The sequence below is a fragment of the Ctenopharyngodon idella genome, chromosome 15, assembly GCF_019924925.1.
Source record: "Ctenopharyngodon idella isolate HZGC_01 chromosome 15, HZGC01, whole genome shotgun sequence".
Lineage (NCBI taxonomy): Eukaryota > Metazoa > Chordata > Actinopteri > Cypriniformes > Xenocyprididae > Ctenopharyngodon > Ctenopharyngodon idella.
In genome coordinates, this window is record NC_067234.1 from 23,155,019 (window position 1) to 23,179,617 (window position 24,599).

Consider the following 24,599-nt stretch of genomic DNA (forward strand, 5'->3'; position numbering starts at 1 on the left):
CATAAGATATGTTGTCCAACATAATAAAACAGTATTTGAACTTACAAATAGCTCAGAAAAGTGAAGTTAGCTCTGAGAAAAGAGCTGTATGCTTAATCCCAAAACCTCCACGCAAACAATCCCACTTGACTTTTATGTCAGTGAATGTAAATGCGGGCAGCAGCCCAAGCAATTCCACGTCACATTTAGTAAATTGCCCCATATGCTGTGATTAATCTTGATTCGGCTGCAATTAGATTGTATCAAATCTATATTTAATTATTTGTTCTGTGAGGAGAAAGCACTCTGCTTCAGCTTCTTGGCTCTTACTTTTAAAAGCCGTTCCCACTGCTAACCAGCCACAGTCCCAGACATTTACTCAAAAGAAGTGTGTCGTGACCTCACCTTTAAGAACAGTGGTGAGGAGGCCAGTGGTCCTCCATTCTTTTCCCGGCTTCCATGGCTAGAAGTTAGAGAAATGGAGGAATGTGAAGAAGGAATACACACACTAAAGAGCAAGAGGCACAGATGTCTCGTCTCGATGCACAGAGCTTGTTTCTCACCCTGCCCTCCTCCACAGCAGTGTGTGTTTAAATTAGATCTCTCTGCACACACACAGTGTTTGAGAGAGTTTATTACCTCCTCTCGTCTGGGTCATCAGTGTGATGTGTCTGTCAGCGACAGGATGGTGATGGAACAGGCCAGGAGGATTGTGTCAACCGTCCAGCAGGACTTGACACACCTTGGGATATTGTGTGGGAGGAACAATAAGGCCAGTCTCCTCTAGCTAAAGCAATTGACGTGCAGAGAATAAGACTAGACCCACTTCTCTTCTAAAACGCCTTGTCAGGAACCTACGCAGTATTTCACGTCACCCGTATGCTGTTCGGGAAGAAGCGACTGCACTTTCAGGCTCAGATGCGAAAACTGATATATTTTATTATAGTTTGTTGCGAAGCGCACAAGCAAAACAATGCATAATCTCTTTTTACACTTCAACGTTGTTTGAAATATGATTTTGAAAATGCAACATCTAATGTAATAAGGCCTCCAATTGACCGTTCGCAAAGACCCACCCCCTTTAGTTACTGTTGCTACGTCCGACAAGCCAGACAGCTCTCACGCAGTGAAAAATACGTCGCGGAGCAAAGAGGACAGGGTTGCCAGGTTTTCACAACAAAACCCGCCCAATTGCTCTTCAAAACCAGCTCAAAACTAGCCCAATGGCATTTCAGGGGGGTCCCACTGTAAAAATTGCATTCTGGAGGGTAAAATTTGCATTTTTGGCGGGGCTTCCCGAAATTCACATTCCAGGGACTAAATATCACGTTATTTTGGGTCGATTTTGGTTAGTTTTCTTATTTATTTATTTTTTTATTGTTAAATTGTAGTAATTCTATTTTTTCCAGGGGAAGGAAGGCTTTTAATAATTTCATGAAAGTTGCATTGATACATATTTTTTGTCTTTTATATTTGTATTGTGTGGTACCCGTTTTATAAAAGCAATATGTAGTTATCAGACTTTTACCTATTTTAAACATTTTTTGTTTTTAACCAATGTTTTCTGCTTGTATTCTTTCTGTAGGTGAGTGATGGCAGTCTGACAGTGCAGGCCATCACGCGGGAGGACCGGGGGGCCTACAGCTGCCGTGCCCACAGTGACCAGGGGGAGGCGCTACACACAACCCGCCTGCTGGTGCAAGGTGAGGTCTGCAATATCTGTGTTGCAACACATATCCATTGATTTTCCTTCTCCAGCAAATAGATACATATACAATAAACAGGCACATCTAATACACAAAAAGGAAATTTCCTGTATTGATAGTCAGGAAAATCCAGCAAACGTCCTTCATGGTCAATGTTTGCCCTTTTTACTTGCTACTGTGGTCATCCCGCCCTGTCAATACTAGCTGCAAAGATGCAAATCCCTCTGTGCTCCCTGGTTAATTAGTCTCTTCAGTGAATCTGCGTATGGACACATCAGTGTTGTCAAAGTCTGGCCTTTATGTCTCGTCACTCTAAGCACATCTGCTGCAGTCAATACGTTCAGTCCGCTCCATCTGCATAGATCACTTCCTGTCACTCAGCTCCTAATGGAGCCTTCCAGTAGAAGCTGTTTACAGCCCTGCTCAGAGCGATGGAGTTGATATACTGTAGGTTTACGGTTACCACTCGTCCCTTGTATACACGCTCCCTCACCTTCAGAGTGGCTTGTTTATTTATTCGCCTGTAGTTCACATGAGGATCTTATATATCTCTATCATAACTGCTGATACATCTGATATGAACATCAGAAGGTATGTTAAAAGATACAGTACAGCTTATTTCTCATGTAATCACTCAATCAGTGTTTCAGCCACAGAAAGACATCAATAAAACAGCTTGTAAACTATGTCATGTAATATTACATTTACCTCAGAAAAGCCATTGTGACCACAAACTCGTTAGTCAGCTAAATGAACTGTAAAGAGGAGCATTTTGCTAAATATACTAAGCACATATACTAAGCACTATATTACAAATTCGTTATATATTTTACTGTTCTTCAATATTTAATGTATGTTTGAATAAATCCGTTCAATTTTATAACAGCCACCATTTAAATGTTTATATTTCAAAAAACAAATTGGAGTAGAAACATAATTATGTAATTATAAAGTTATTATAAAGTATTATAATGTTATTATTATAAAACATTCCTTGTGTGTAATTTCAGTTTTTGTATACAAATCAGTTAATTTTTACCTTCAATATTATAGTAATGTAGTACCAACTGACTCCTTGTATGGTTTACAGTATTAGTTGAGAGTTTTTCTTTCTTTGAGAAAATTTGCCATGTACTGTTCCTGATATCCTAAATCCAAAGTAATCAATATCGAATAAAATTGAAATCGGAATTGAATCGAATAGTATGCTTTTGAATCAAAATCGAATTGAATTGTAAAATTTGTGTCAATACCCAGCCCTAGTAAACCATAGTTATGACATACACATACAGTCATAATTTGACAAAAAAAGATAATAAATAAGATACTAAGTAATAATTATGAGATAAAAAGTAGAAATTAAGATACTAAGTCTTAATTATGACAAAAATAAAAAAAATTCACAAAACGTTGAAGTTGACAAAAAGTAAAAAATGTAACTTTTTGTCATAATTATAACTTTTTAGCTCAATTTCAACATTTGTTAAAACTTTAACTTTTTATCCCAATTATGACATTACCTTTACCTTCAGACTTAGCATGTCATTATAACTTTGACTTTTTATCTTATAATTATGACTTATCTCATAATTCTTACTTTTTATCTCGTTTATTACTTAGTATGTCATAATCTCTACCATTTATCTCATAATTATGATTTACCAAAGCATGATTTTTTTCTTATGTGGCATAAATAGGCTTCTTTACCTTTTGGCCTGGCTGTTGGAAACAAATTAATATACAGTATAAAGATTTAAAGGGATACAAATTTCCACCATCAGCAAGCCAGTCCATTTAAGCCATGGATCAAATGTCACCTGGAAAAAGATCTTGTCTCCTTCTTGATGGACATGAAAGGATCTGTTTGATAAGTGTGTGAGTGTGTGTTTCATACACATGCAAACCGAATAATCATTGTTCGCTTTGAGTCAGCACCTGGTATTGGTACCACAGTCTCCCCCCATATGGTCTTAGCGTTAGTACAGAATGATGAAGTGGTTCAGTTTATTATCCGTCGACCGTGTACAGTATGACAGCAAACATGAGCAAGCTGCCTGTCACTGGCTTTGTGGCTTTCACTGCAGTCAGATTTATGGCAGTGGAGCATGGCTGTGAATACAGAGCAGCACGCTAACACACAGTCTTCGCTGGGAAACAGAGAATTTAGAGGACACGTGTGATTACAGAGCACCAGGACATGTACAGGATATGTGGAGCTTCTCATCCCTACATTACCTGCTAAGGGCTGGCTGATATATAAGGAATATTATATTATATATAATATATTCTAATCATTTTAATGCACTGTTTTCAAACTTTTTGTTTCTAATGAGCCTAAAATAATTTCCCCAAAATTTGTGATGTCTGTGTCATTTCATGTACACTGTCCGGCCAAAAAAAAAGTTGCTGTTTGGATTTAAATAGGCAAATTCTTAAGAGTCTATGACTGAATCATTATTGCCGTGATTATTATGTTTTTAGCATGTTATATGTTTGGCAACAGTTCTTCTAAACCTAATTCGAGTGTGTAGTTTTTCATTTCTTAAACAAACAAACTTTTAGGAAGACATATCATGTCCATATTCCAGGATGACAATGTCAAGATTCATCAGGCTTAAATTGTAAAAGAATGGTTCAGAGAGCATGAAGAATCATTTTTCATACATGAAGTCCAGACCTTAAATTCATTGAAAGTCTTTGGGATGTGCAGGAGGAGACTTTACAGAGTGCTCACCTCTTGCATTGTCAATACAAGATCTTGACCAAAAAAAGATGCAACTCTTGATGGAAATAAATGTTACTCTGGACTCAGAGGTGCTAATTTGTGTGTGAAAATGATTCTTTATGCTCCCTCCCAATCATTTTTTCATTACTGCACTAATGATCCAATCATAGACTAGCATTTGCCTATTTAAATCCAAACAGTGACTTTTTTTGTGGCCCGGCAGTGTATAAGACCCATTTATGCTGTGTGTGAAAAATATTAAGCTCGAAATTATAAAGACAGTATGTTGTTTACCAAAATAATTGGCTTTGGTCACAGTATTAAAGGCAAAAAATTAAAAAAATTATCTATAGAATTTATTCTTTGCATTACTTTGACATGTTTTTTCTGCCTATTATTAAAGTAATGAGATCTATAAATCTTAATATTTAGTAATATTTAAAATAGGGCTGTCAATAGAATAAAATAATCGTGATTAATATCATGATTTTTAACCAGCTTTTAATAATATTGTGTTAAACATATTTAATAAATATCTTAAACTTTTATTTTTTTATTTGGACATTAATTTTCTTAAAGGGCATTAGACATTAGACTTATTTTGTGATCTGTGACTGTGTGAGATGTTGTAATAAGAATAACCAGAAAAAGAATAATTTCATTTATTTCCTCGAATGTTGTAATTGTCATCTTGAGGCATTTTTTATGTATTAAATTATGCAATGCCCAATGCATGGAACACAAACATTGAAGTATTCATTAGGTGCCATGTTCATTACAGCAGCATCTCAAAGATCTTGAATAGATTGATTAGCAGACGTTATTACTCCTTCACCTACATGTGATGACATTAATGACAGTCCTATATTTTTGATCCAATGTAGTTCAAACAACAGAGGTGCGACCATGTTTCGGGAAACAGTCGTGACTTGTTGGCTACTTTCTCCAACGATGCATCATACTATGGTGATTAATCTGCGAGTTACATTGTTGTACGGGAAACGCACCCCTGAGAAAGTACATAAACATTGAAACAAAATATAATATCTGATCATGTGACATATTAGAGAGAGATATATCTATATCGTCTGCCCTACCTGGAATTTAGAGCTTTAGTTGGAGTGATTTAGAAGAGAATCGTCTGCTCTCGTCTGAGCACCAGTGAGTCAGATGGAGACACATATGAACTGTGCCGAGCCAAAATTGCCTTGGCCATGGGCTGTTTTGTTTAGTAAACTAGCAATATTGTTTTTACAAAAAGCAATATTCTCATGAAGCCTCTGGAGAGGCACTCTAGTTAAAACCTGCTTCAATAACACGAGCATGAGCAACACCGGGGATATTTTTAGACGCTTTCAAGTGATGCCTTTCGCGATTTCATTAATAAGCAAAGCTGCGCTACTGTCAATAATCCCCTTAGATGCAGTGTCATTTACTGCACATTAAGGAAACATCCAGGAAGCTGAGCATAGTCTACACATTAAAATTAGAAGATATTTCACAGCTAGTCATAGGTTTGTTTGTGCTAAAAGTAATGTTCACGCTCTATCTTTCTGCAGAGCACCCACAAATCTCACAGCGGTCCGAGTGTCACGACAGTATTCCTGTCTACCCACACGTCTAATTAGAGTCTATTGGCAATTTCAGTGACAGCCTCATGTGGGAAGGGTAATATTCTCTGTGGGAAGGTCTGACAGTAGTATCCTTGCTGTCTTTATTAGACAGGTTTATATACACAGATAAACATAGAGGAGAATTAGGATAATTGGAAGGAATACCACATCTGTGGCATGCAGTCGATTAACACAGACAATAATTCTGGTCTCTTGGTGGATATAAACAAACATGAAATGTGTTTGGAGAAAATACGCTTCGAAAAAGAAAGTTAGCGGTCAAAAGTTAGCGGTCAAAAGTAACATTCAAAAAAAAATTAGCACCGCTAATTTTGTTTTGAATGTGCACTCAAATAGCATGTTAGTGGTGAGTTTACTTTTATTTAGACGACTTGTTTCTTCAGTATCTTCATGAATAAGGAATATAATTCTATACTCTAAAAAATGCTGAGTTAAAAACAACCCAAGTTGGGTTGAAAATGGACAAAACCAGCGATTGGGTTGTTTTAACCCAGCGGCTGGGTTAAATGTTTGCCCAAAGTGCTGAGCAGTTTTATTTAACCCAACTATTGTTTAAAAACTACTATATGGTTGGCTTAAAATGAACCCAAAATAAGTTGGAAATTAAAAATCAAACACATAATTACTAGAGGAAACCATAATAATCAAAAGGTGAACATTTAATAAATGTTTATTGTTTAATTATTATTCATTAAACTTATTAATAAATGTTAATTTATTAAACATTAATAAATGTTAATTTCCAACATATTTTGGGTTCATTTTAAGCAAGCAATACAGTAATTTTAATACAATAGTTGAGTTAAATAAAACTACCCAGCATGTTGGGCAAACATTTAACCCAACCGCTGGGTTAAAACAACCCAATCGCTGGGTTTGTCCATTTTCAACCCAACTTGGGTTGTTTTTAACCCAGTTTTGGGTTTTGTTTCATGGCTTGGTTTGTCTTTTACTTGGTTATGCCTTTAACATCCTACTCTTTCAAGTCTTCTGTTTGATTTTCATTATTGCAACTATATCTTGTAATTGCACCTTTTTGTATCTTATAAATGTGTCTATTTTTCATACTGCAATTGAGAATTGTGGCATTCTCACAAGTGAAATTTTGTTTCTCATAACTGCAATTTTATAGCTCACAATTGTAACTTTACCTACATCTCAAAATTGTCATAATTTCACCTTTTTCCACTCAGAATTGCAACTTTACTTACAGCTCACGTTAGTCTTAAAAAAAAAATAGAAAATGGTTTTAGTATAACCAATAAATGGTTTTGTTTTTTTCTCTGTTCTTCTGTCTATAACCCCTGTCACTGTCTGCCTCCACTAGGTCCTCCATACATTGTGTCACCACCTGAGAACATCACTGTTAACATATCCCAGAATGCCCAATTTACGTGCCAAGCAGAGGCGTATCCTGGCAACCTGACCTACACTTGGTTCTGGGAGGAAGACAACGTCTACTTCAAGAAGTAAAGTTATGATCGAGTTCACTTCTGTGCCAAGTCTCAGAGTCTTGAATACAGAAACTGTTGTGTGTGTGTGTCTGCCACATTCTTAAGGTTTTAGATTAGAGCCACATATATTTTTAGACCCAGAATCCCTGAATCTCAAGCCCTCTACAGCTGCATTAAGGCAAATTCTAGCGCAGTGACGCGGAGGCGCACACAGCAGGTTTTTATGCCGGGATGGGAACATCTTGTGACACTGTGCTTGTGTCATCACATGCCTAAAAAAACATGCTGATCATCTGAAGCCGAGCCAGGAGCTGTTCTGACTCCCCCAAGCGTGGCCGTATTGACCCTCTCTCCGCAGGGCTGTAGTCTGTTCCTCTCTGTGGAAACAGGCCAGAATAGTGTGAGGGGTGGACGGATGTTCATGGGAATATTCAACATACCACTCTGTGTAAAAACACTAGTGGACACTGATATTTGTAAAATTAACCTCAAGAAGTAACATTTTATTTGCTCAGAAGTGATTTTTTTCTGAAGGCATACACATCTATAAGGCAAGGGTTTTCAACAGGGGTCCGAAGCAGTACTTTTGTGTGTGGAAAAAATGTTTGTTAAAGAAAAATGTAATATAAAGTTAACTTCAACCAAAGTTAGTTAAGTTAAGAAGCTAAAATTCAGCTGAATGCCAGTTAGTTGCCATCAGCTATAATTTTATAATGTATGGAATGCTGTTTCTGCCTTAAAGTAAAAAAATAAAAAGGTTATTTTAAATTTATATTTAAAAAATGTATTTATATTTGTTAATTGTGACTTTATGTCTCACAAATGTGTCTACATCTCATAATTGCAAATTAATATCTCACAAATGTATGTTGTTTCCATAATTGCAACTACATTATGTAATTGCAACTTTTTATTTCTTACAAATGTGTCTATTTCTCATAATTGCAATTTTATATCTTATAATTGTGACTTTTACATAATTGTGCCTTTTTTATCTTAAATTTGTGACTTTTTCATAACTGAGACTTTATCTCTCACAATTGTGGCTTTTTATCAATTTGTCATGCTTGTGACTTTCTCATAATTGCAGCCTTTAATCTCACAACTGCAGCTTTAATTCTTGTAACTTTGATTTTATTTACAATTGTGGCTTGTATTTTCCACAAAAAGTATAACATTTATTTGAAACCTTCTCTCAATCACCGTCTGTATTATGTACTCTAAGGCAGAAACAGGCTTCCATAACAATGAGACATCATATCAGTATCAATTCTTCTCTGTGTACAAATGCATTTTATAATATTTTTCAAACAGATCATCTCTCTTCTCTTCCCTTTAGTGATCTGAAGCTCCGTGTGCGCATCTTTATTGATGGGACCCTCATTATCTACAGAGTGAAGCCAGAGGATGCTGGGAAATATACCTGCAGCCCTAGTAACAGCCTGGGCATATCCCCCTCTGCTTCAGCTTACCTGACCGTGCAATGTGAGTTTCACCTCCAACCTCTTAAACAGCCTGCAGCACCAGGCCTGCGTTTGAAATCTCGGCCTACGTTTTGCGTGCCTTTGAGGTGTTTTATGTACCGTAATTGGTGTCTGTCACGTAAAGGGACAGAGCTATTTACACCCTTTGAGATGCCGTGGTGGCTGCCAGGCATCTGAGATGTTTTAGTTGCTGCCTCTCTCTGGAGGGTTTGAGAGTTTGTTTCTGTCTGCATCAGGACTCTTGAGGTGCTGCAGGAAGTAGCGGATAAAGGTCCCGATATACTCACGGCGAAGTTCTTTTTTGTTCTTCGTTTAGGGGTAAAACGAAGTTCGAAATACACAAACAGCGTTATACTGTTATCAAACATCTGACACCGCCCACACTGCTGAGAGCAACATTTAGATGAATATGTAAATATGTGATGTGCGCTTTCCTCTCAGTAACAAAATAAACACAACAAAAATGCGAAAACAGCAAGCATTTTTTTATAGAAAGCATAAGAAAAGCATCTGATCATAACAACATGGGTATGTTAGCACGAGCTCTGCAAATTAGCACTCCAGTAAAGTCACACTTCATTATTAAAAAACAAATAGTTCCAACTCTGAAATCTGATTGGATTATATATAATATAACGCATGTGACGGGACATCATGGTGTATTCAAGTCATGTCGGAAAGATCGTATTTACGAGTTGAACGCATATGAACGCCACCACAAAGTCGTAAATACCAGTGGGAACTCTGGCCCCAGTCTTTACGTGTTGGGGGCGTTTCTGTGAGAAAAATGACGGAATACCTCAATACTTATTGGTATTTAGTAGTGAGATTGTCAGGCTTTTTTTTTTTTTTTTTTTTTTTTACAACAAAATAAGCTAATTTATAATTTCCTAGCATTAGTCCCGCTCATTTGCAGGGTCTGCTTCACACACATTGGATTTGGCACAGGTTTTACACCGGATGCCTTTCCTGACGCAGCCCAGATATGAGAGTACTGGGACACACTCACACACACCCCCATGGCCAATTTGGCATCTCCAATACACCTAACCTCCGCTTCACTCCGTGGCCGCATTACCACCTCGGGTGTGTGTTATTTTCTAATAATTCAACAGCCCGTTGTCAATTATTCTGAAATTATATTATATTATATTATATTATATTATATTATTAAATACAAGTCAGCAATCAGCAACCCTGATATGTAGATTCTGGGTGTCTGCCAATGAAAATATCAATATTGATTGTCACAATGGGAAGAAAATGTAATGTGTAGAGAAAATGTGTATTGTCTTGAATGTTAATTTTCAGGGGGAAAGGGTATCTAAAATTCGAAAGATTGCTTTTTTTCTCTCAATTTACCACCCAGAACAGTATATCACCATGACCCACTATATCATCACAGCAGAAAAGAGGTCAGGGGTGACAAGGGGGCCTTAATGAATTAACTGAGGGGAAATAAAGCACGGCAGTTTGAAGAGAGAAGAGATTAGTGGTGGAAAAGCACATTATATTGTGTCATATGCAGAGCAGTGGCTGACTGTCTCATTAGCAGCCCGCTCCTCTGTGCCGCTGGGGTTGTGCTACATCAGTCAGCGACACCCCAGGGCTGCTGCAGGTGAGAGAACTTCACAGGAAGGGCTTTAAATAACACTTACACGTTCCTTTACAACACATCACTTACACAGGCTCCCGAACACTGATTTTGCAGTGAAGATTCGAGAGATGCGTTGATACAGATTTTTATATCTATAAGTTGTATGAACCATATTGTTATGGCTGTTTGTAACCGGGTTTGTTGTAACATAAAATATTTCAAATTTTAAAGTCAACTTGCAATGTGACCGCACATTTACATAGAGACGAGACCCACTTTTCACAATCCAGGGGAATGTCAGTAAAGTTCAAGTCCTCTCCAATATTATTATTCTCATTACAGAAGTAATTTGATTTGTTATTTCTGTAATGCTTAGTCGAGGAATGAAGAAGATAAACACTGGATAACATGAAGAACTGAACAGAAAAGGGAGTATTAATACACATAGTAAATGAGGGAACTAAACAGGAACAGCTGGATGAAGATTAACTAATCAGAAACCATAGTAACTAACGAGAACTCATACGGACATGACAAACTACTAAAGAGAACATAATTGTGACAATTTCATGTTGACTATTTTCAGATATTTTTTTAAAAATGTGTTCTAATCTGCTGTACCATAATTAACATTTTCACCCATGTCCCTTATTCCTGTTTGGACCGAATCCTATCTACAGACCCTGCCCGTGTTGTGAACATGCCACCTGTCATTTACGTCCCAAGAAAGTTGCCGGGAATCATTCGCTGCCCAGTGGATGCCAACCCTCCAGTTACATCAGTCCGATGGGAGAAAGATGGCTACCCACTCAGAATCGAAAAGGTCTGTAATGGGTGGACTTTTTGAAGTCTGAAATGTCAAGACTCTTGACATCACTGATTGCTCTCCTCTACTCCTTTTCACAGTATCCTGGATGGAGCCAAATGGCAGATGGAAGCATTCGGGTGGCAGAGGTCACTGAAGACTCCCTTGGCACCTACACCTGTGTGCCTTACAATGTCCTAGGTACCATGGGACAGTCCCCTCCGGCCACTCTGGTGCTAAAGGTGAGTCACTGCATCTAAATTAAAGGGATTATAATGGGAGGAATCACTTTTTCCTTGAAGGTTTGTGTGTTGAACTTCATTGTGTGACCCTAGGACCCCCCTTACTTCAATGTGAGGCCCGGGGGGGAGTACCGTCAGGAGGCGGGGAGAGAGCTGGTCATCCCCTGTGCTGCTTCTGGAGACCCTGAGATTCCAACCATCGTATGGAGAAAGGTACCATGACCCACCATGACACTGAGTATAATATATATTCCCCTTGCCATGGATAGACAATCATAAACTGTTTATTATTTTGTGCTTTGTCAAGGTCGGGAAGCCCAGCAGAAGCAAACATAACATCTTACCAAGTGGTAGCTTGCAATTCATGTCTCTGAGCAAAGAGGATCATGGAGAGTGGGAATGTGTTGCCACCAACGTAGTAACAAGCATCACTGCCAGCACACGCCTTTTTGTAATAGGTAAATCTGTCTATCTGTCTATCTATCTATCTATCGGCTCGTTTCCACCAAGTGGTACGGTACAGTATAGTACAGTATGGTACGCAATTATTTCCGTTTTGATTGTCAGAAGTTGTGAATGGTACAAAAATACCGAACAGTACCGTACCATTTTTCTGGGACTCTTCCATTGGGGTACCTAGCACAGTAGTCCAGTACCTAAAGGGTGGAGCAGAACGTTGATTGGTTGACAGAAAATACAGTTGAAACACAATACCGTTGCAACACAATGTCGGCCCGCAGCAATGCAGCCCAAGAAGCAAGAACAAGATCTGCTGTATGTCCTCCATTTGTTGTTTACTGTGTCGCTTTCTTCTTCACGCGAGAATGACATTGATTGCTATTATCGTACTGTACTGTACTGTACCGCTCGGTGGAAACGAGTCATATCTGTCTTTGTCCATCTGTCTATCTATCTATCTATCTATCTATATATTTGTCTGTCTGTCTGTCTGTCTGTCTAAATAATTTAGTAAATACAATATTTTTCTAAATTAATTTAATCAAGTTTTTTTTCCTGTACATTTTTTTTAAGGTTTTTTAAGGACACAAAATACGTCACGCATGTGATTTCTCATCATGTGCCAGGCAGGAAGTGTAGGCTAGGACATTACGATTCCCAGCCAAGCGGCACAAGTGAGTCATTACAGTAGGGGGGCCGTGTAGCTTGTGGGGGCTCTAACTCAGCTGTCACGTCTGTGAGTTCGCCCTCGGATGACAAGTGATGTGTCAGCAGGCACACAACCCCACACACACTTTATTTGTTTGGTGATGGACTGGTGTCATGACAGTCTAAAGATTATGCTTAATGAGGGAGCAATTAACAGATTCTGCGCAGCTGCTAGGTGCCGATAAGAGATGTAATGGAACTCCTGAATCCATCCTCCACTTCAGAGTCTTCATCGTCTTCAGCGCCCGGTGTTCTGATGCTATTATCAGACTGGGTTAGTCTGTGCTTGGGGTTTGTTTATCGTCTGGTCAGAAAACATAAGTGAGAGGAGGTTCAGGTCAGACAAATGGATCTCTTGTTCTTCAGTTCCTCATAAATCTCTCTAGCCATGTCTGACAAGGCTAAATTCATCTTGGAAAGAAGTTTTTTGGGACAAACATCCTGGCTTAGACCTTAAAGATTTTTAGTTTGGAAAGAAATTAATATTTTTATTCAGCAAGGATGCATTAAATTGATCAAAAGTGACAGTAAAGTATTCTAATAAATGCTGTTCTTTTGAACTTTCTGTTCATCAAATAATCCTGATAAAATAATGGTTTCCTCAAAAATATTAAAAGTAATAAGAAATGTTTCTTGACCACCAAATCAGCATATTCGAATGATTTCTGAAGGATCATGTGACACGAAGACTGGAATAATGATGCTGAAAATTCAGCTTTGCTATCACAGGAATGAATTACATTTCAAAATATATTAAAATGTAATAAATTAAAATGCTTATTTTAAATTGTAATAATATTTCACAATATTACTTGTTTTACAATTTTTGATCAAATAATTACAACTTTTTTTTTTTTTTTAAATCTTACAGACTCCAAACATTTAAACTGAAGTGTATAATTGTGTTTTTTAATTGTAATAAATTGAGAGTTTCTGCCTGAGTGGTATCATAAAAGATTAAACAAAAAGGTGCTTGCCCATACAATACTGTTGCTGTGTGGTTGCTAAAATGTTTTGGTTGGTTGCTTATTGGCCAAAGGCAAAAGAGCCCCACCCAAGAAATAGCTCAGCTCAAAAAACATGTTTTTATATAATGGTTTATTTGTTCCAGTAATGCAATACTCATCACAAATGTATTTCACAGGCAGTTTGTCACTGGCATGTCTCTTAGGTGTTGAGGACTAGCACATCTTTGAGCCTACATTCAGTACATAAGGGATAATCCACGGCTAGCTGTGCATTAAATGATTTTAATACACGACGTGGAGGCAAAGAACCACCAGGTGTGAAGCAGAGTGTATTCAAATCGTTTAATGCACAGCTAGCCGTGGATTATCCCGCTTATCCCATGGTCATTTGACAGCATTGACAACTTAAAGCTGTTATTGATGTTTGCAGCGCAATATTTGAACAGAAGGGTAAAAATGATGGTTATTTTTGTCAGTTACAGCTCGTTAGATCTAGCATTCTGCCCGCTTTGAATCAGACACAAGATATAAAGTAGTGTGTAACATTACATTTTTTTTGAATGAATTATAAAATTTATTTGAATTCATTATCGAGAGAGATGAGAGATGCATGTGCGAATTACCTGCATCTGTTCAGCATCTCTCTCTATTAACAACAAAGCTGTGAGTTTAACTACATCTCAACCAGCGATGTTAGCCCCGTTGCTGAGAAATATAGTGTAGCGATTCAGTAGCAAAGCTATTTTATTAATAAAGGTCGCGGGCAGCATTGATAAGTTTCTGTGTGTGCGTAGCACAATCTCCGAGTGACGTATGTGTGTGTGTGTGTGCTTCAATGAAAACAGCGCATTAATATAGAACAGTGATTAAACTGACTTGGAACTACCTGGGTTTTATTGCACACCTTCCAGCCAGAAAGACCATGGTATAAAAGTAAAATACTTAAGTACTGTTCAAATCAGATACTCTTGAGATTTTACTCAAATAATATTGGAATTGGTGACTTGTAACCAGTGCTTGAAGTGGAAAAATAGAAGTGCCAGTACTCCCGATGCTTAGTTCAAAACATGCAACATGTCGGAAGTGCTGGTGTTGTGCCGAATTTCGACCCCCCCCCGCCAAATTATTACCCCCCTAATTGAAGTCGCTACCCGATTGCTTAATATTAACCCCACCCTAATCCTAACCCTTCCCCCACACCTACTCCTAAACCTAAAAACCAATACTAGAGGGGTAATAATCTGGCAGGGGGTCGAAATTTGGCACAACACCAGTACGCAAGGAAAACTGGTTGTACGCTAAAGGTAAAAATGGAGAAGTGCCGGTACCATGTACCGGCGCGTACCGGCCCATTTCAAGCACTGCTTGTAACTTGTAATGGAGTCAAGTATGGTTTTTAGGTACTCTTTACACCTCTGAATAATATTAAACGGATGAAATCACTGCTAATTAAAAATAACCCTATTTCAGGCACTAGTCCACATGCGCCAACTAATGTCCACGTGTCAGCATCCACAAGCTCCGCTAACGTTTCCTGGGAACCTGGATATGACGGAGGCTTTGAACAGACGTTCTCGGTCTGGTATGGCCCGGTGTAAGTCATGATAGAACCCCCACTAAATATAGTTCCTTCCTCACTTTTTTCTACATATACTCGTGACATTTACATTTTACTGTATTTTAAGAAATACTGTATGTGATATGCAAGACATGTTCTTGTTTTTAAGCTCAGGTAAAATACTTTTTTTTTTTTATGCAATTCTGTTATAATCTAATAGGAAGGTGAAGAATGATTTAGGGCCACATGATTGGTTGTCCATACCTGTGCCCGGCTCTCAGACGTGGTTGATGGTCCAGGGGTTGGAGCCAAAGACTGCCTATCAATTCAGTGTGCTGGCCCAGAACAAGCTGGGCACCGGCCCCTTCAGTGAGGTAGTCACTGTGACTACAGGAGGTGGGTGACACTTCATTACAAACTGTTGTGTAATGGACCTCTGAATGACCCTCCACACGAGATGCACTTACAACCTCCTTTTATCTTTCCTAGGGTATCCCATAAGTACCCCTGAACCACTGGTGCTTCTAACTCCACCACGGTGCCTCACAGCCAACCGGACACAGCAGGGTGTATTGTTGACATGGCTTCCTCCGGCCAATCACTCTTCACCAATCGACCGTTACATCATTGAGTTTCGTCTGGGAGAAAGGTGGGAGGTTCTGGATGACTTGATTCCTGCCACTGAGACTGAGATCATAGCAAGAGACCTCATTCAGGTAACACTTATTGTGTTAATGTCACTACTAATATCCAACTAACATAACTTTCTATTCATAAATCTTAAAAAAAAAAAAAAAAAAAGAAACTTCATGGTTTTCACAAAAAAATTAAGCTGTTAAATTAAACTGTTTTCAACATTGATAATAAGAAGAAAAGTTTCTTGAGCACCAAATCAGCATATTAGAATGATAATATAATAAAATAACATGATAAAATAATATCTAATTTGAAGGTTAAAATTTGTGATTTCCATCTTATGCGCCAACATTTGTTGCATGGCAGCTCTGTGACTATTGAGAGAAATGCAGTGAATGCATTTCAGCTGAAAAGCTCAAAGGATGTCATTTTAATTCTGTCTGACATACAGCGGAGTCTGCTACAAATGTTCTTGTTACAAATCTGTTGGTAGATCTGACACTTCAACCTGTTGGCCTCACAGGATTTGTGACCCACTGACCTGTTTCTCTGTCTCCTAGGACTCTTGGTATGAATTCCGAGCGCTAGCTGTAATGGATGATCTTGTCAGTGAGAGCAGTAATGTGGTGGGAGTGTCAAGTACAGGTGAGAATAAGGGGCATAGCTAAAATGCACCAATTCATTGCTTTAGCCACCTAGAGCTTCACTGCCCCCTGCTGCTCATTGTAGTTAGTGCCCTACTGTATTCCTTTTTTCTATTTTTTTTTTTTTTTTTTTTTGCTGTCTAGATGCTATACAGGGATTCCATGCATCTACTTTTTTGGAGGGGGCAACAATGGTAGTCCTGGCTCATTTAAGATATGACCAAAAACAAAGCTAAAGTTAAAGCTAAAGTTACTTACTGATTGAGCTCATATGTTTTTAATAGATCACCATGCATTTTCCTTGAAATTTAAAAAGCTAAAATTTTGTTCTGCGCCAAATGGAATTGCATTGCAGTCTATTGGACTGACTCAATTTAGATGTGATTTTTGCCACAATGTTTTATTTATTATTAAAGATTGGTTTTTGGAAGTTGCATTCAAAATCAACTTGGCTCAAATCTGAAAGCCACGTGCCCCCTCCATCTAAATAGGCAAAGTGCTTCTGATCTGATAGGCTGCAGTTATGTTAACACTATGCTATAGTTAGGGCTGGGTATCGTTCAAAAATTTTCGATATCGATACCGATACCTTGACTTCGATACCGATTCCTGAACGATACCTTTTTCGATACCAATTTTATAAAATCTGTTTTAACAAGATTACATTACCTCAAAAAATCTGTGGTTTTATATTTTAAGTTTGTTGACTTTTTTTTACAGACTCAAAGACATCTCCTGAGCCACTGCACAAAGTAATAAAAAAGCACAAATGAACAAAATGTACCCAGCACAATAAATCAGTGCAAATAGTTATAATAAAGTTCAGTTTTCAGTGCAAAAAGTCAGTATGTGAGGCTCACTGCAGATCTTTAAATCACTCAGCAATTGTTGTTGTTCTTCTTCTTCAAAAAAAAATTAATTTATTATTATTATTATTATTAACAATATATATATAGAAAATTGTGTACATTTTAATGATAAATTCATTAATTTGGTGCACTTTGAGAGTTCAAAATAAAGAGCTCCCACCCATGTTCATTGTGCAAACTGAACAAAGACAAAGTCTGTGCATCCACCCGCCAACCGTCCAATGATATTCTCTGATTTATCTGATTATCTGCATCTGATCATCACATTACAATTATTCACATTCTCAGTGTTAAGCATGATGATATGGTAAGATATCACACTGAAGTAGGCTGCTTATAAATTAACATTTATTTAAAATTAAAGTTCTTATTTGGCTAAATTACATTTTCTTAACAGCCCTAAAAACAGGCTTTACTCACTTCAATCTTAAATTGTCACCATTTCCTTACATCATTGCTGGATATATAATGATATATAATATATAAATATATAATTCCTGTTAGTTAAGCTTGTGTATATTTTTAGTTAAAGCTGTTAAGTTATAAAGCAATATCTCATGTGGGTTTTCCTTTGTGTTTTATATAATGACCACTAGGAGGTGTTCTAGGCACACGTTTTCCTTGATTGATTTTCTCTGAAGAGAAATACGTTCAGTTGAAAACAAAAGTAAAAGAGTAACACGTTCGTTGCATCTTACCGTGAAATGAGAATTCCATGTCTTTATTAAAATCAACACATTAATGATTCATCTCTCATCCACCTGCAATTAATTGGAATGTTATGTTTTATTACTTGGCCCGACCCGCGGATTATCCGCAGTATGGCAGTATCAGGAGGATGCTGATACCCCTTTTCCACCAGAATTGTTCGCGTTCTGGAGCCAGAGCATGTGCTGTACAGGCGAAGTAGAGGCCGTCACGAACCGGTCGCGTGTTCCCGTAGACTTGAGGAACGAACGCTGATGTAACGCTGCTGTGTGTTTTATCTGTCCATAACTAGTCTAAAAAACAATGCGCATCCCGCTGTTTGTGCATGCAGTGCAGCACTTCTGTTTTGCTGTTCACAGTATCTGGAGCGTCAGTAGTGTACCGGCTGCTGGCATAAACAGCCGGTGCTCTCGCCCGTCCTTTTTAGAGATAAACTGAAAGTGAAACCGTTGATTCACTCCCTCTCTTGCACATAGGCTCTCTTTCGCGCACATAGTTTTATATATTTAGATATAAATAACAATGTAGTGCAACGGTATTACATTCCGTTCTGAGGTATCGAAATTTGGTACCGAATGACAAGACACTTTTCGATACTCGGCAATTTGGTCAGTACCTAAAAAGTATCGAATTCGATACCCAGCCCTAGCTATAGTCTGCTTTGTAATGCACACTAACTGAATCACTGTCAGCAATCACGTTAACCTGCTTTGTGAATACACGCTTGCTGCATTCTTCCATCCTAATTTCATGTTCTGGAGTGTGTCTCCTCTCTCAGACCCCTTCCCTCCCACAGAGATCTCAGACGAGGGGCTGGCCAAACCAGTGGTGGCCGGCATCGTGGCCACCATTTGTTTCTTGGCGGCTGCCATCCTCTTCAGCACGCTCGCTGCGTGTTTCGTCAACAAGCAGCATCGTCGCAAGCTCAAACGCAAGCGAGGTGAGTCCTTCAAAACTTCAAGACACAGTTGCATTCCTGGTTAAAGGAAAGCAGAAATGTATAATTTCTGCACCACTGTTGTCGCGCTTCACAAATTTATTGGATTTTACCAGCTTCAACATTGCAGTGGTTGAGATAAAGATATGAAGCATATTGTCATGCTGATGTGGCATTGTGTGATTTGTCCTTAGACCCTCCACTATCGATTACGCACACAAGGAAAAGCATTGAATCTCCGTAAGTACCAGTGCATGGTAACATCCATCATACTTTGCACTTCTGCAAATCTGTTGACTACCAGGCACATGGCTTGAGAGAGAGAAAGAGAGAGAGAGCATGTACAGTTTGGGAAATCAAACAGCTGACCCTAGCAGCTGCTGTGTTAACGTGAGGGATGCATGGAGGAGGATTTGAGTGGTCACTAAAGTGGCTGCTATAAATGCATCTGTGCTTACCTCTGCTTTTCAGCAGTGAGATGCATTGATTTGCCATTACAAACAATCTTCTCAAGCTTTTTCTTTTCTTTTTTTTGCCGTCCAGTCAGGATAGAACCTTTCAATAGTGCAAGAACATATTTATAAACATGATGCTTACCCCCCAGCTTCTCTGAATCAATCAGTGCAGGCATGGCAGCATGTCACTCTTAATTTAACCAGAGATAAAGGAAGGGGAACATTAAGGGTAGCACCTCCAACCCAGTTGAAACTTGGATTCACGCTCTTAACTGATTCCATTGTGGTCTTAATAGAGCTGCAGTCTCATGCTCCCATTCCACCCATTTCCACATAGCAGTGTGGAACCATAGTCTGGTTTACGGCCGACTCTGCCCCGTCTCTATTGTGTTTTTGTCACCGCAGGCCTCCTCTTACCCCCTTGCCTGGCATTGAGCCCTACTGGGAAGAGCCAGACAGGAGCAGCTACAGGCCCCCATCTACCAGCCCTCAGTGAGTGCTTGCACCTGTATCTCTCTCTGCAGCAGGCGCTAATATGCGTCTGTCTGCCGTAGCTGCATGTTTTCAGTTAGTGGTGCGGAGCTAAAATGCTTCTGTGGGGGAATAGACAACTTCAGCCCTCAGCTGCTCCTAATTTTGACACTTGTTTGACCATTTAAAGTCAGGAAGATGGATTAGTATTGAAGAGTTGAGTGAAGATATAGTTTAGTTGATATTTTGTTGGCCCACTGGTGCCTGTATTGACTTATGTGTTTCTGTGTTCTGTCCCCATTCTGTTGTTCTCCATTATGTCTCATCCTGACATCGTCTTTCAGTTTTATTAGACAAGATGGCCATTAAATAAAGGTTAATGTTTAATGTAATCACTATTGTGAAAACAGCTGCATGGATAAAGGCTAATTTCTCTGAATTTAGTTACATTTACAAAAGAAGTAAATAGCATACAATAGAAAGTGTAATATGCCATTTCCTTTTGATTATATTCCACATGTCTGTATGGAGTGGTTCTTGTTTTGATAGTGCTGATTTTAAGTTCTGGTATTCCCCAGGGCTCAGTCCTAAGCCCCATGTCTTTTTTGATTGATAGGCTGTCCTCTGGGAAGATCAGTCCTGAGAGCATTGCTTCCTCCCGGCCCCCATCTCTGGCCAGCGTGGGTGGCCACAGTCTATATGTTAAGAAGTTGCCAAGCCCCAGGAAAGAGAAAGAGCTTTCCCTCTATAAGAAAACCAAGAGAGCAATAACCAGTAAGAAGTACAGCGTGTCCAAGCATGAGGCTGAGGTCACCACGCCCATCGAGCTGATCAGCCGTGGACCTGATGGCCGATTCGTCATGGACCCCAGTGACATCGACACGTCCCTCAAGCCCAGACGCATTGAGGGTTTTCCCTTTGTGGAGGAATCAGACTTGTATCCTGAGTTCCGCCAATCAGATGAGGAGAACGATGACCCAGGGCCCCTACCCCCAGTCATGGCCACCCTCAGGCCCCAGATATCCCCTGTGTCCTCCAGCCAGGAGTCCTACATGCAGCCCCCAGCCTACAGCCCCCGGTTCCAGAGACCCATGGAAGGTATGAGCATCTCGGAGGGTAGTCGGCTTCAGGCCACAGGGCAGAGCCGGGTCTCCCATTTTCACAGGGTCTTCCCTCCAGGCCCCTTCTATGGCTATCTAGGTAGTGGTGCTGAGGTGGAGCTTCACCCTCCGTTTTACATGCCTGATGTTAGTCCACGTAGCTCTGCCATGTCCTCCTCACCTTCATACCCCCCCGAGGGGCTGTTTCGCCATCCCACCATCCCAGAGGAGAGGGAGGAGCTGAGGATCCATCAGTACGGCGCATCCGGCCACGCCCTGCCACTGGTGCATAGCCCTCCCTCCTCTCGCTCGACCGAGATCTGGCAGCCTCCTGACTTCCCCTTTCTGGGTCAGGAGGGTCCCCGTCTCGCTCTTCCACCACGCCATTCCTCATATCTCCACCGGGACCTCCCCGAGCCCCCGCCATACCCCTCCCATAGTCGCACTCTTAGCACCACCTCTCAGCTCCCTTCAAGCTCTGCTTTCCTCCAGCTGGAGGCCCCTAGAGCCCAACTGAGCAGATCTCCCGGCAGGTTTCCGCCTCAGGGCCCTTCAGCCAAGCATATAACTATGCAACAGGCCCAGACTCTGGGGCAGTTGAGACACACTGCCCACGGTACGGGCGTACCAGTGTTGCCTTACTTAGGCGCCACGGCTCGCATGGGGAGCCCAAGCACACTGCACAGTGAGAGCTCGGACGGCTGGAGGTCCGAGGCCCAGCCTTGGCTGAGCCCCAGGGCGGCACGAAGGATGGATCTCGGCCTACAGCAGGTGGTCCTGCAGCCGTCACGACTCTCCCCACTGACCCAGACCCCTCCCAGCTCACATGCCGGCTCTCCAGACATTCTCGTCCGCCCTCCTCCCCGCCCCAGCATCCTGCGGTCTTCCCGCTCTCAAGAGATGCCCGAGAGTGCCCGTCACCCTGCCAGTGTCTCCTTTTCCCGAAGGTCTCTCTCCTCTTCCCCTGCCACTTCACCTACCCAAGGCCAGAGTGGCCAGCGGCCCAGCCTCAGCTACCGTGCCCACATGGCCTTTGCCACAGCCGCGGCCAGCTACCCCTCCCAGTCCCCTTCACCCCCCACGGAGAGCAGTGATGCTTTCGGCCAGATGCCATCTCAGAGAAGGACAGATGAGGAGATGCTCCCCTCAGAACCCTCTCCAGGGTAGGTGAACCGTACCATTGGAGGCTCCAAAATGACAAAGGAGTTTGTTATTCATCATCTGTGCCGCAAAAGCAATGCTTTCATGCTTTTGCGATTTTTGATAAAAATACTTTACATGTACATCTTACTATAAACTATTTACATATGCACAAATGTCCATGTCCTCCAGTATAACTCCTTATTGGGTTCACAGGATAAATTTCCATTCCTTTTTTTTTTTTTTCTTCAAATCCTATTCTCCTTTAACCTTTAAACAGTATAATCCTGATATAAGAAATGATTGTAGTGTATAACGTTTCTCATGGTTAAGGATTTCTAGTGCATCCATGATGATCCCATGGCTCTTCCTTCTTTGTCCTCTTTTGTCGGCTGATCACATCACTCACCCTCTCCAACTCATTTCCTTCCATTTCTTTCACTTCCTCTAACTCAGGGCTTTGACCATCACGGTGGCCTTCTTAGGCGGCCTTCGTTGCCAGGGATGAGTGTGCGCTCATCTCTTGCAACACTCATCCTCATAATAGAGTAGAGACGGCGCTTTTCTCTGGAGACTCTGGTAGTCTTACCCTCTTTGTTTTTGATTGATCTCAGCTATCTGGGCAGCATTGTTGTGACCAGGTCCTCTACACCACAATAGGTAAGGGTCGAATCCATGTCTGAAAGGGGAGGGGTTTGCAGGCGGGGTCTTAAATCATTCTGATTTAAAGGGGAATGACTTTATTTTTGAAGATTTTTTCATTACATGATAACATTTATACATTGTCTTTTTTGGTAAATATCCTGATAATTTTTATTGCTGGTATATAAACAATGCCATTTTTAAGCTTTTTTTCAGCACTGCTTTTCAAAGCATTTCTGTGATCATTAAATTTTTTTTTTTTTTTCCAGGAAATGTTGCACTTGCGCCCTTTCAGGGGCACACTTGGATATTCCCCTTTAAAATTTTGTTTCCATGTACAAAAATATCATGCATGCCATTTCTAAATACTCTTTCTCGATGCCGAATCAGTAACAGCAGTTCTCAAACTAAAATTTCTTGTCACATTTTGTCGTCCTAGTGGTTTGGTTCCTTTCTTTTATGTGACTGTTCTTTACTGGCCATTCTCCCCTCCCTGCCATCTCTTCTCCTGTCAGCATGGTGAAGCCACTGTACAGTGTATTCATGGTAACCAGAGTGTGTTTGATGTGGCGAACTTTAGTGCTCAGTCATGTCTACCTCCCCCTCTATTAATCACTTTCACTTTCTCTTTCCACAGCCTCAGCAGCAGGGGAGACTGTCTGTAAACGCTTTGTGTTTCTGTGCCTTGTGAACCCATGAGTTGTTGGCTGACTCTTCAGTATGGACGTTTGAGTGTCATGATCTCTGCCATGATAGAGGAATGGCATGTGCGATAAAAGACAACACTTGTCAGGAAATGTAACCTCTGTGGTCAGTTTAATAGGAAACCAGTGAGCTTACTGGGAAACAGGAGATTTTGGCTAATTGTAATTTGATTGGACAGTGCTGGCAGCATGGCAGCAGTGTACAACATGAGGTAAAAGGTTTATTCATGTTAATTTAGGTGTATTCTGTAGTAAATGAGTTGGGGGGGATGCTAAATTCAACTCACCAGACTAACTGAACTAATACAATGTGCTTTTAATTTACAGAGTACCCATCTAATGAAGAAGAGTTTTTGTTTTTAAAAATAAATGTGATTTGATATTTAATATTTATGCTGATGACCAATGAAAAGTGTCAAAAAAGTCAATCGATAAACAGTATTTTCAAAATAATATCTAACAAGGCTTTTCTTGCAATTCGCATAAAGTTGATTAATTGCTAAATTGCACAGTACATGTTGATGAATGGTACTTTTGTCATGAAGGCTTTAACACTGCATTTGGCTTTGGGCAGCCAAAGTGTTCCCTGACAGGGCTAAATCTCTTTTTGATCAGGCCGGTCAAAGCGTAGTGCACCCTGGTGGCGCTGTGAAGTAATGCATCATTGTGTTTGTCTCTCACAGGGAGCATCTAGGTGCAGTGAGAGTCCCTGCAGGGTCTGAGAGCTTTGAAGCACTGATATATTATTGTATTAATAAAGCCAAGAAATCATCAGCCAACAAGAACAACAACTCCAGATTCAAGAAAAGGACAGGTCAGTTTCACCCATACATTACATACTGGAAGAAATGGACATGTTATCAGCCCTGACACCTTAACATCGTGGCAGAGAGGTTTGCATGCACAGGCAACTCTCACATTTTCTTCTGAAAATGTAAAAATCTATTCTGTTGCTGTGTCTCATTTGCTCTGCT

At 40.1% G+C, this 24,599-nt stretch overlaps 1 protein-coding gene across 9 annotated transcripts in view; it reads left to right on the forward strand.

Moving 5' to 3' along the window:
* igsf9ba (immunoglobulin superfamily, member 9Ba) overlaps positions 1 to 24,599 on the forward strand; it is a 71,183-nt gene that overhangs the window by 42,189 nt on the left and 4,395 nt on the right. The window contains exons 5-21 of one of the 9 annotated variants that reach the window (XR_007925219.1): positions 1,565 to 1,682; positions 7,372 to 7,513; positions 8,838 to 8,983; positions 11,260 to 11,402; positions 11,486 to 11,626; positions 11,720 to 11,839; positions 11,934 to 12,084; positions 15,232 to 15,355; positions 15,540 to 15,715; positions 15,809 to 16,035; positions 16,516 to 16,600; positions 18,955 to 19,116; positions 19,308 to 19,353; positions 19,974 to 20,060; positions 20,656 to 22,302; positions 22,894 to 23,837; positions 24,309 to 24,439. Coding sequence is in view for 7 of the 9 variants with exons in the window: in XM_051863411.1 (XP_051719371.1) it covers positions 1,565 to 1,682; positions 7,372 to 7,513; positions 8,838 to 8,983; positions 11,260 to 11,402; positions 11,486 to 11,626; positions 11,720 to 11,839; positions 11,934 to 12,084; positions 15,232 to 15,355; positions 15,540 to 15,715; positions 15,809 to 16,035; positions 16,516 to 16,600; positions 18,955 to 19,116; positions 19,308 to 19,353; positions 19,974 to 20,060; positions 20,656 to 22,302; positions 24,309 to 24,439 (3,646 nt within the window). In the remaining 2 variants the exon portion in view is untranslated. Of the gene's footprint in view, positions 1 to 1,564; positions 1,683 to 7,371; positions 7,514 to 8,837; positions 8,984 to 11,259; positions 11,403 to 11,485; positions 11,627 to 11,719; positions 11,840 to 11,933; positions 12,085 to 15,231; positions 15,356 to 15,539; positions 15,716 to 15,808; positions 16,036 to 16,515; positions 16,601 to 18,954; positions 19,117 to 19,307; positions 19,354 to 19,973; positions 20,061 to 20,655; positions 22,307 to 22,893; positions 24,440 to 24,599 lie in introns of those variants that run through there. The other 8 variants (XM_051863416.1, XM_051863415.1, XM_051863414.1 and 5 more) reach the window with 8 other exon arrangements.